The sequence below is a fragment of the Lactuca saligna genome, chromosome 4, assembly GCF_052625555.1.
Source record: "Lactuca saligna cultivar CGN05327 chromosome 4, ASM5262555v1, whole genome shotgun sequence".
NCBI lineage: Eukaryota > Viridiplantae > Streptophyta > Magnoliopsida > Asterales > Asteraceae > Lactuca > Lactuca saligna.
Window position 1 is genome coordinate 274290195 of NC_136420.1, and position 12722 is coordinate 274302916.

The following is a 12722-nucleotide window of genomic DNA, read 5'->3' on the forward strand; positions in this document are numbered from 1 at the left end:
TGATACTCTTTTTGGCAATATAATTGGCATCTCCTACAATTTTGTTTATGTTTAGATTCCAAAAACTTAAAGTTGGTTGTTATGGTTGCAAAACCCTATTATGTCTTATGTAATTTTTGTTCTAGCAAAATGCTAGTTCTTTTTATGATGTCTAACTGTTCAAAAATATATATATCTTTACTATATTATTAAGGATATTGCCCGTTTCTTAAAAAATTAAGAGGTACAACATATATTACCTCGTGTACAACATATTAAGCATTATACTTATTATTCTAAACACTACACGGATCATATACTACACCCTAATACAGTAGAAGGGCCTTACCTAATCTCCTAAACACACTGCCATCTAACCTATTCACATTGACACCGCCAAAATGCCCCTTTCCTAAGGTGATAAACAAATCAATTTTCCAACTTCATACGGAGGCGGTGATGAACAGATCAATCAAACCTCTGATTTTTTAGATCTGTAACGGAGACTACTGCTACTCAGCATCTTCGATCCTTAACTAATGGCTATCAATGATCCCGAACACAAAGAGGAGGAGGAAGCCGCTGCTGCTGATGACGAAGACACCGGGGCTCAGGTTACTCCGATCGACAAGCTTAAAGCAGTCGAGGTAACCTTGACGCCTCTCCAGCATTTCCAATATAAACCCTTTCCCCGCCTTCGATTTTCACCCTAGACACTCTCAGGTCTCAGCATCTTCGATCCTCAACTATAATGGCTATCAATGATCCCGAACACAAAGAGGGGGAGGAATCCGCTGCTGACGACGAAGACACCAGGGCTCAGGTTGCTCCGATCAATACTTGATCTGTGAGTATGATATTTCACGATTTTTGTAAGTCGATTTCAACAAACTATTTATACTCATCAATTTTTTGATTTCACACGAGGCAGCATGCTTGAGAACTTATCTAAATGATTTTGATATTGAGATTTAACCATAGGTAACATTTTTAATCTAGATTTTTGTTTGCAAATGTTAATATGATCCTAAAAACAAATGAAATCTTTTGAGTTATTAGTCATATAGACATGAAATGAGATATTGAGATTTAACCTTACTGAATGTTTTGATAAAACAGGTTGTTGATGGCGTAAGTAAGGTAAAAGACGGATATAACCCTGCTACATGGATGTTGGAAGTTAGTACTTCAGCTCAAGAACTTACACTCGGAGGTGATATTTCGTACGAGCAGTTTCTTACAGATAGGTAAAATTACCTAATTGTCCATTTTCAAATTTTCATCATTCACAAACTGTTGATTTATAAAAAAATTCACTTATTTTGTCATCACTGAAGGGTATAATAATTAGATGATTAGAGTAGTTTAAAGATAAAATTACTTGTTTGCAAAGTATTGTTGTTATGGAGGGGTATTTTAGACAATTCTCTTGGTAAACAAATGCAGCAAGGGTATCCTTGAATCACTAAGGAAGAGAGCACACATGATGACAGATGAATTCAATAGTTGCAAAACTGTTGTTTGTAATTTCATAGAAGGTTAGCCATTTTCCAATAAAATTGTTCTCTAACCTCATATTTCTTGATATTAATTCTTTCTTATTTATTTAAATTTGAAATCAGGCGCCATGTATTCATTCCCACAAATAAAACTACCCCCAAAAGCAATTGAAGCTGCAACAAGTGCTGGAAAAGTTCTTGATGTTTTCTATTGCCTCAAGCTCTTGGAAGCCATTGGCATTTCTACTGTCCCTGGTTTAGGCTTTGGCCAAAAAGAAGGGTAGCTTACTTTTCTCCTTTGCTATTTATACCCTTCTTGTTTATTTATTTATTTATTTAATAAACTTAGTTTTGAAGTCCTGGTAATATCTTTTTTTTTTATTTCATTTATTATCAAGTTATTTTTTACATTAAGAATTATTTTGTTTTGTTTGGTATGATGGAATCGAAAGAATGAATGGAATTGAACATTCCCAAAGGCATTTGAATTCTGATTTTTTTTTATTTAAAATTATTTTATTTAATTTTTTTTAGTATTTCATGATATTTAATTAAATGTTACTAACATTTGCAGTTTCTATTGACACTTTCACCAGGTAATTTTCTTATATACATAATTCAAAACCCAATTATGAAATTCCACTTATTTAAATGATGGTTATGATTGCAGGATGGAAAAATTGAAGTTGAAGTTAAAATTATGGGGATTTTGAACTTAGGGGCATTGTAGCCCAGGAAGTTAGAAAATATGAGACAATAATTATACCAATATGGTTGTTAATTGCAAGTCTGAGGAAGCATATAACCAGGTATATATACCGTGATTTTGAAGATTGTTCATCATTACTGATTTCCAATCTGTTTTGTGTTCTTTGGTCCCTAAAATACCCTTTAATACTACCAACCCACTGCATCTTACTTTAATAGAAATCTTCGACTATAGAGATATGATACCTAAAATACCCTTCAATCCTACTCCATCTTATTGTTCTACTTAACACATAATTTTATTGTAATCTTTGACTATAAATACAATACCCCTCAATAGTGCTCATTCTATGTTTGACTTGATAAAAAAAATATTTTATTGCAAACTATATACCTAAAATACCCTTCAATAGTACTCCGTGTTCAACTTGATAAACATTTTGATGAAAATCTAACTAAATCAAAAACCTAAAATACCCTTCCTTCGTTAATTTGTCTTGACATGTGGTTTGATAAAAAAAAAAACTTAAATACCTAAAATACCCTCAATAGTCTTTGTTTCTCTATTTGACTTTTGCTCCTTGATCTCAAATTTCCAAGGCTAATGTACAATAAATATTCATTTTCCACTTTTTTTTTTCCTAATTTGTAGCAAGAAATGCGACTGGTGAAAGCACTTCTATCATATATCCAAGGTAAAGTTGGTAATTATTCAATGTCCTATACACAAGGCAACTTTTTTCACTTTTGTAATTCATTAAAATTTATACACCAAGTATCCACATTTAACACCTTACTTTATATTTTTGACAAGTAGATTTAGTAATTTCTGAAAAATAATATTGAATTCTAAACAAAATTGTAATTTGTATATATATATATATATATATATATATATATATATATATATATATATATATATATATATATATATATATATATATATATATATATATATATATATATGCTTCTATTTCAAGTTTACTCTTTCAAATTTACGACAAATAACTACAACAATTGGACATAATATGACCAATAGTGCAATATTCGTCGACCATCAAAAACAAATTGATCGTTAACAGTAAATGATTGAGTATTAGGTAATCGGTGATGTGTTCCTTTGAATATGATATTTTTAATGATAAGAAACTATTCTTTGAAAAAAAAACTATTAACTACGCGTCGAGAAACTATTGTTAAAAAAATTGGCTACCGGCGAAAAGAACTATTGAGGAAAGAAAACTTTGATTATTTTTCTATGTATTATTTGAATTTTCAAAATCTTTTATTAAAATTAATAAACTTTAACTTTTTGTACGTAAAATTTTTATTTTGTTTTTATTTTATAATATAATCACTTTTAAATTTTTTATCCGGATTGTTAGTTGCGACTTTGTGATGAAAGGTTAAGAATCTTTATTTTAATTTTTCATTCGCTTTTATACCAATACAATATTCCATTGTCGATGAAGTGTATTGTACATTTATTTTGTTGGACTGTCACAACATTTATTGTTTTCGGTACAACATTCATTATGTATGGTACAATTTTCGGTCCAATACCCAAACAGCCTAAACGAACTACAAAATTATGGTACAATTTCCGTTCAATGCCCAAACCGCCTAACTAAACTGAAAAATTGACAATCTAACTATCACGCCCATTACATAAAATGATACCGGTCCAGGTCAAGTCCACCGGTTCAAATGGCCTTCAACTTTTATTGCAAATCTTCCACACATACTCCAATCCAAGGATTCCTCTATGTTTGTTCGAAGATAGCATGTTCCCATTCAAGCCGAAGAGAAAAACAATTTCCCATTCGATTATGTTTTGCGCCCGTCGCTTGGCGCGGGTAAACGGCTACTATATATATATATATATATATATATATATATATATATATATATATATATATATATATATATATATATATATATATATATATATAATAACCACATTTTTTTTTCATTTTCTTTGGATCCGAAACAATTAAAAAAACCCCACAAATTTGTACTTATTTCATTTTTCACTATATAATCCCAAAATGCCTCATAAGTTTTAATAATCACTACAAATACCCTCTATCTTATCAAATCAAAGTAGTAAAAATTTTCTGCTTTATGATTTATTTTAACCCAACAAAACATAGGCTAGTCTTTCTTGAGCCTAAATACCCAATACTTAATCAATTCACATTGCTTAATCATATAACGAATTAGAAAACTTCAGATGTCACATCTAATGTCAGCATATGAACATAAAATATATTTTTTGACTTTATATTGAAAAAAAATGGATTATGTTTTTGATACAAATGCAGCAACAACAGCATATTCCCTTACATATTAATGATCTAGAAATTTTAGTAAAAACTCAGATATGGGACCCACTTAGAGCCATAAACTTGCATTGTTCATTCATAGCCAACAATTGAGCTTCTTTTTGATCCAAAACACCATTCAATCTCAAATTCTCCTCCATTAATTTCTCAACTTCCCCTTCTTTCTGCTTCTTTTCACTCTCCAGCTGTGTCGTCTTCGCAATCAACCTTCATTTCACACAAGGGCGTAAATGTCATTTCACACAAAGAGTAAATTACAAGTACTTTTTTTAAATTTATAGAAGAGTAATAACTAATAAGTAAATAACTAACCTTTCAAAAAGCTTCTCCATTGTTTGAAACTGTTTTTCTGAAGAAACAAGTGTTTCTCTTACACTAATAAGACTATTGACATAAGATTTCAAAGATTCAAAATCCTGTTTGACACGAATAAGTTCTTGTTCATTTTGTGTTGCCCTTTGCTTTTGTCTTGATGTTTCTTCAACCAAATTGTCAACCCACTGTCTCATTTCATTCAGAACACAGTTTGTATCCACTGCAAATCGATCCATTTCATCTAATTTCTCAGACATTATCTCAACCTGGATTTCCTTTTTCATAATCTCTTCTTGACTTATTGCCACCTTCTGTTTCTCAATATCAGTTTCTGATTCTGCCATTATTACCCTTTCAACAAGAGACTCCATCACCTGTGTGATCATTTCCACAGTCTTTGCCACTTCATTCATGTAAACCCCATCTTCTTCTTCTTCTTCTTGAAGGGTATTTATGTCTATCCATGGGGAGTTGAAATTGGAAGAATCTATGTTTGTGATGTCATGGGATTGGGAGGAGGTGAGGGCGAAATGGGGATTTGTCATTGTTGTTTTTGCTTTTGATTTCAAGTAGTTCAATAATGAGGCTGTTGTCTTTACTCTACGCCAAAGTACATCCAATTCCTTTTTGGGGTCTTTATTTTTTGATTCATGAATGCATGAATTAGTGACCTCACCAAGTTGTTCTTGTTCTTGTTCTTGTAATATATCAGTATCTATAGAAGGAGAATTGATATGATTCATGTCTTGATTTGAATTTGATTCTGTTTGACTGCTTGATTCAGAGTTTAAAGATGAAAACTCAACATGCTCTCTACCTGCCAATGCCATCACTTCTCTAAACAAGAACAAAAGAAATACAAGAATCAAAGAGAGGTTACTTGTAAAATAAACCCTAACAAACAATCAATCTAAACATTATAAACTGCCGAAAAGTTTATGATTTTAACAGATAAAACAAGAGACAGTTAATCTAAGCAGTTGACATGCCGTGGTTAGAAACCCTAGAGGGTTGCGTTGCATTCTCTAGGTTATGCCAAATCGGGTATTCTTTTTAGTTTTTACAAGTATGGTGTTTAACGTACAAGTTCGAATTAGAGTAGTTTGAAAATTGAAATGATATTCATATCATAAAACTACCCAAATTGAAAACGTGATCAAGCAAACCCTAGTACATATTATTGGGGAAATTCAAATGCGCGGGAAAAGGAAATGAGGAATTCAGGAGTCAGGAGTACCTTTCTATTGGATTGAGAAACCTTGGGAGGCCTTAATTTCGATTGGACGGAGGTGGCAGAGACGATCACAATCGGCCGATGACGATGACCTTCGGAGCTCTCCCCCCTCTCACTCTCAATCGTTTTTTCTTTTCTTTGCTTTACTTTTCATGCCTCGTGTTTTAGACTTATTGATTTATTTTATTTTTCCTTTTCTTTTTCCATTAATATTAGGTAGTTATAATTAATTAATTTTTATATGTTATAAAATATGATCAACTAACAATATAAATTATAAAGTAAAGAAAAAATAAGAGTAGAGATAACTTTTATTCCAATACTTGTGATGAAATCATCAAGTTTATAATACATATGACTCACTATTTGTTTTATCCAAATAAGATGAAAGATGAGCTATAATATGAATGCACATTATGATGTTGTATTATTACATTCATAAAACATATTGAAATGGTAAATAATGATGTAGAGTTATGGGAGAAATGGAGAATCCAATGGTCATTCACAAACTAATATCTCATAATACTCCCCCTTGAATGACGATTGTATCATGCCTCGTTAAAACCTTAATAGGTAAAACCTCATGGGAAAAACCATTTATTGAGGAAAAAAATACATGATTAATAATAGATATTTGGAACAATTGCCTCGTTAAAAACCTTGCTAAGAAAACCCAGTGGGAAAAACATAGCTAAGGAAAAGAGTACAATATGTTTCCAACTCCCCCTGATCATCACATCACTTGATTTCCTTAAAGCGTCGCATTCCAATATTTCGTACCATGTTTTCAAATTTGGATGTAGGGAGCGCTTTATTGAACAAATCTGCTAAGTTGTTACTTGATTGAATTTTCTGGATGTTGATGCCACGCTCTTTTTGAAGATCATGAGTAAAAAATACTTTGGTGATATATGTTTGGTTCTGTCTCCTTTGATAAACCCTTCCTTGAATTGGGCTATACAAGCCGCATTATCTTCATATAGTATGGTTGGAGCGTCCCTGTTAGATGTTAGACCACAACTCTCACGAATATGATGAGTTAAATTTCTTAACCAAATATATTCACGGCTTGCTTCATGAATTGCTATAATCTCTGCATGGTTAGAGGAAGAAGCAACTAAAGTTTGTTTAACAGTATGTCAAGAGATTGCGGTACCTCCACAAGTGAATAAATAACCTATTTAGGATCGAGCTTTGTGTGGATCAGACAAATATCCAGCATCTGCATAACCAATTAACTCCGCATTTGATGAATTTGAATAATATAAGCCCATATCCATTGTACCTCAAAGATATCGAAGAATGTGTTTGACTCCATTCCAATGTCTTCTTGTTGGGCAAGAACTATATCTTGCTAATAAGTTTACAGCAAAAGATATATCAGGTCTCGTATTATTAGCAAGATACATTAGTGCACCAATAGCACTAAGATATGATACTTCGGGACCAAGAAGTTTTTCATGTTTTTCACAAGGCCCAAACTGGTCCTTTTTGGCATCTAAATGCCTTACTACCATCAGGGTACTCAATGGATGTGAGTTATCCATATAAAACTTTTTAAGCACCTTTTCTAGATAAACTAGATTGATGTACAAAAACTCCATTTTTGGTGTGCTCAATGTGAAGACCCAAACAAAATTTCGTTTTACCAAGATCTTTCATTTCAAATTTTTCTATCAAACAAGAAGTGGCATTTTCCAATTCTCCAAGAGTTCAAATTATGTTCAAATCATCTACGTAAACAACAATTATCACAAATTCTGATCCGGATCTTTTTATGAATACACATGGGCTTAATGGATCATTTTTATAGCCCTATTTTAAAAGAAATGTACTTAAACAATTGAACCACATACGACCAGATTGTTTCAATCCATACAAAGATTTATTTAATTTTACTGAATATACTTCACGAGAATTAGGAGTTTGTGCTTATGGCACCTTAAACCCTTCTGGGATTTTCATATAAATATCATTCTCAAGTGAACCATATAAATAGGCGGTAACTACATCCATCAGACGCATCTCCAATTTTTCATGTGTTGCCAGACTTATTAGATAATGGAATGTAATTGCATCAACCACAAGAGAGTATGTTTCTTCATAATCAATTCTGGGCCTTTAGGTAAAACCTTGTGCAACAAGTCTTGCTTTATATCTCACAACTTCATTCTTCTCGTTTCTTTTGCGCACAAATACCAATTTGTGTCCCACTGGTCTTACTCCGTTTGGTGTACGGACTACAGGTTTAAAAACTTTTCGTTGAGTAAGAGAATTAAACTCTTTGTTTATTGCATCTTTCCATTTTGGCCAATCTTTTCTATTTCTACATTCATCTATAGATTTAGGTTCAACATCCTCATTTTCTTCCATAATCTCGCACGCAACATGATATGAAAAATTATCGTTGACGTCTATCTTATTTCGGTTCCATCTTATTCCTGTCACGACATAATTTATTGAGATCTCTTCATTTTCATAATTTTCCGGTACCTCAGTTTCTTTTGTTATGTCATTGGGCTCTTATGGAGCTTCATTAATCTTTTCAAAAGATTATGTTTTCTCTTTTGGACCATCAATTATATTTGCTCCCTTTCGTTTTCGAGGATTTTTATCTTTGGAACCGGTTGGTCTTCCATGCTTCAGGTGTGTCTTTGATTCATTTGTAGTTGTATTTTTTCCTTCTAGGATATCAATTCTAACTGGAGCATTTACAGCTGGTAAATGAGACTTTGTTACTCTCTTAGGGTCAGTAAATGCATCTAGCAATTGATTTGCTATATTTTGTAAATGAATTATCTTTTTCACTTCAAGTTCACATTGACTTGAACGAGGATCTAAAACTGAAAGTGATAATTCATTCCAAGATATTTTATTCTCCAGCTTCTTTATTTCTCCCCATAATGTTGGAAAAACTGATTCATCAAAATGACAATCGTCAAATCTAGTTGTAAATAAATCTCCAGTTGATGGTTCTAAATATTTTAATATAGATGGAGATTCGTATCCAACATAAATTCCCATTCTTCTTTGAGGACCCATTTTTGTGCGGTGAGGTGGAGAAATGGGTACATAAATTGCACATCCGAACGTCCTTAGATGGGAAATATTTGGTACATGGCCGCAAACCAGTTGAATAGGGGAGAACTTATGATAACTAGTTGGCCTGATGCGTATAAGTGATGCCGCATGTAAAATTGCATGTCCCCATGTCGATGTAGGAAGTTTAGAATGCATTAGTAATGGTCTTGAAATTAATTGAAGGCGTTTGATTAACGACTCAGCTAAACCATTTTGTGTATGAACATATGCAACAGGATATTCAATAGTTATCCCAATCGACGTGCAATAGTCATTAAAAGTTTGTGATGTAAATTCTCCAGCATTGTCAAGTCGAATTTTCTTAATTGGGTAATCGGGAAAATGTGCCCTTAGGCAGATTATTTGTGCTAGTAATCTTGCGAAAGCGAGATTACGGCTAGATAACAAGCACACGTGTGACCATCTAGTTGATGTGTCAATTAAGACCATAAAATATCTAAATGGTCCACATGATGGATGAATTGGTCCACATATATCCCCTTGAATTCTTTCTAAAAAACTAGGAATTTCATACCCAACTTTATTCAATGATGGACGAGATATTAATTTTCCTTGAGAACATGCAACACAAGACAATTCATTAGCTTGAAAAATCTTCTGGTTTTTCAAGGAATGTCCACTTGAACTTTCAATTATTTTGCGCATCATAACTGATCCGGGATGGCCCAACCGGTCATGCCAAACTTTGTAGATGTTATCATACCTTTTATTTTCAATAGCATGAGATTCGATCATTCTAATATTTGTATAATATAATCCGGAGGACAATACGGGTAATTTTTCCAAAAGAGTTTTCTTACCAGATATCATTTTTGTAATATTGAGATACTCTTTATCACCATCATTGGTTGTTTCAACATGATATCCGTTGGATCGAATATCCTTAAAACTTAATAAATTTCTTGGTGATTTTGATGAAAATAATGCATCTCCAATTGTAATTATTGTCCCTTGTGGTAATATGATATTCGCTCTTCCGGAGCCTTCAATCATTTTTGCACTACCCGTTATTGTATCAACATTTGCTTCTCCAATTGATAAGTAAGCAAAATATTTTTCATTATTAAAAATGCTATGTGTTGTTGCACTGTCTGCAAGACATATATCTTCCTCATTTTTTTTGGAAATATCCATATTTCTCATCAAAATAAAAATATATAATAAAATAATAAGAAATAAGAAATATTCAACTTAGATAAATAAAGTCATATATTATTATTTTGAGAAGCATCATTGAGATCTCTTCTCATGAAACGACTATAACATAAAAATCATAAACGACATTAAACAAAACTACATATTATTCTTGACCATGTCAATGACTTTAAACAAACATAATGCAAAAATAAAATGATACTAGAAAACCAACAATTTCATGATATGGCATATCCATCTCCTTTTAAGGGAAAAATTGGGTACTTCCATCACCATCCATAGCACCGTTTGTCCCTTCCGTGTAGGCAAGATAATCGGCGACATCCAAATGTCCCATTTCTAGTTGATCTTCGGAAAAATAATTTTGAACAAAATTTGTTTCCGCATATTTTCCTTCTTTATATTTTAGAGAAGCTTGATAAAGATCAACAAAATGCTTTGGAGTGCGACATGTACGCGACCAATGATCGGTCATTCCACATCAGTGACAAACATTTTCAACTTTCTTTTTGCCTTGACCACTTTTACCATTAGGATGTAAGTTTTTGTTATTTTCCCACTTCTGGTGGTTACTTATATTATTATTATTGTTGGGACGATTATTATGACGGTCTCCACCACGTCCACGACCTCGACCATGACCACGGCCGCGGCCACGGTTAGACCCACGACCGTTATAATTAGATGATGTTGCATTCACTTCAGGGAATAAACTAGAACCGGTCGGATGTGATTGGTGATTTTTCATTAAGAGCTCATTATTTTGTTCAGCCACAAGAAGACATGAGATTAATTCACAATATTTTTAAAACCTTTCTCACGATATTGCTGTTGTAGGAGCATGTTAGTGGCATGAAAAGTAGAGAAGGTTTTCTCTAGCATGTCTTCATCAGTTATAGTCTCACCACATAGTTTTAGTTGGGAAGTAATTTTGAACATGGTTGAATTATACTCACTCACAGATTTAAAATCTTGTAGCCGAAGGTGTAACCAATCAAAACGAGCTCTAGGAAGTATCACCGTTTTTTGATGATCATACATCTCTTTCAGATTATTCCAAAGATCAGCTGGATCTTTGACAATGAGGTATTCAGCTTTTAATCCTTCATCGAGATGGTGGCAGATGCTGGATATTTGTTTGATCGACACAAAGCTCGATCCCAAACAGGTTATTTATTCACTTGTGGAGGTACCACAATCTCTTGGCTTGATGCTTCATTTAAAGGATTTACATCCTTTATGGTGTTTCCAAGACCCATAGCATCAAGGTGGATTTCAATATCAAGGATCCATGATAAATAATTTTTTCCACTAATGTCAAGAGCCATAAACTCAAGTTTGCTAATGTTTGCCATAGTGAAAGTACTAATCAAAATAAAGAGTTGTGTATTAGAGGATTGTTAGTTAGGAAGTATCATAAGATTACTTGTGAGCATTATATAACTTGTGAGCATTATACAAATGAACTTTGAAAAAAAAAAATTATATATATACCTGACAACGACAAGAACGGCAAGAAGTTGGAACTCTATGGTAGAGCCTCGTGCTGATAACATGTTATAAAATATGATCAAATAACAATATAAATTATAAAGTAAAGAAAGAAATAAGAGTAAAGAGAACTTTTATTCCAATACTTGTGATGAAATCATCAAATCTTATAATACATATGACTTACTATTTATACTATCCAAATAAGATGAAAGATGAGCTATAATATGAATGCACATTATGATGGTGTATTATTACATTCATAAAACACATTGAAATGGTTGTTACTAATGCTAAATAATGATGGAGAGTTATGAGAGAAATGGAGAATCCAATGATCATTCACAAACTAATATTTCTTAACATTATATGATATTTTTCTAGATCTATACGTTGTTATTATTATTATTATTATTATTATTATTATTATTATTATTATTATTATTATTGGATTACAACCGTGTTATTTTTTCATATATTTTTTTAGTATATTATTGTATTATTTTTTTCAGTGGTTATTTTTTCGTTCGGTGTTATTTTTTTGTTTTGACTATTCTTTTGTTATTTTTTTTCATTCCGATTATTTATATGTTTTTTTTTTCATTCAGATTATCAATGTATTATTTTTTTTTCGTATTATTTTATTTTTTCGTATGAAAAGGTTATCTTTTTCTTATTCAAACTATTATTGTTTTTTTTTTTATTCAAACTATCTCATGTTATTATTTCGTTGTGATTTTTATCGTTAAAAAGTTTAAAACAAAAACAAATACAATAGGATGTTTTTATCGAAAAATGTACAAATAAATAAGAACATGTTTTAAAACACAACAGACACATACATGCACATATAATTATTCTTAATCATTTTTATTGAAAAATAAATAATAT

The 12722-nt window shown here is 31.9% G+C and overlaps 2 protein-coding genes across 3 annotated transcripts; one reads left to right on the top strand and one right to left on the bottom strand.

Annotated features, from left to right (window-relative positions):
• Positions 1 to 384: 384 nt before the first annotated feature.
• Positions 385 to 2972, top strand: LOC145039146 (glutamate--glyoxylate aminotransferase 2-like). 2 transcript variants are annotated; one of them, XR_013679754.1, is made up of 6 exons: positions 385 to 851; positions 1099 to 1226; positions 1426 to 1517; positions 1602 to 1758; positions 2149 to 2287; positions 2839 to 2972. XR_013679754.1 is itself a non-coding variant. In XM_078987260.1 (5 exons), exons 2-5 carry the CDS (start codon positions 1150 to 1152, stop codon positions 2189 to 2191), a joined length of 369 nt encoding a protein of 122 aa, XP_078843386.1. In that variant the 5' UTR covers positions 385 to 851; positions 1099 to 1149; the 3' UTR covers positions 2192 to 2659. The 2 variants fall into 2 exon arrangements, 1 of the variants encoding a protein (XP_078843386.1); XM_078987260.1 differs by lacking the exon at positions 2839 to 2972 and having other exon boundaries at positions 2149 to 2659.
• A 1470-nt stretch (positions 2973 to 4442) lies between these two features.
• On the bottom strand, positions 4443 to 6239 carry LOC145043641 (uncharacterized). The gene is made up of 3 exons (XM_078992356.1): positions 6084 to 6239; positions 4844 to 5683; positions 4443 to 4738 (listed from the first exon to the last, which is right to left on the bottom strand). Exons 2-3 carry the CDS (start codon positions 5674 to 5676, stop codon positions 4564 to 4566), a joined length of 1008 nt encoding a protein of 335 aa, XP_078848482.1. The 5' UTR covers positions 5677 to 5683; positions 6084 to 6239; the 3' UTR covers positions 4443 to 4563.
• Positions 6240 to 12722: the final 6483 nt, after the last annotated feature.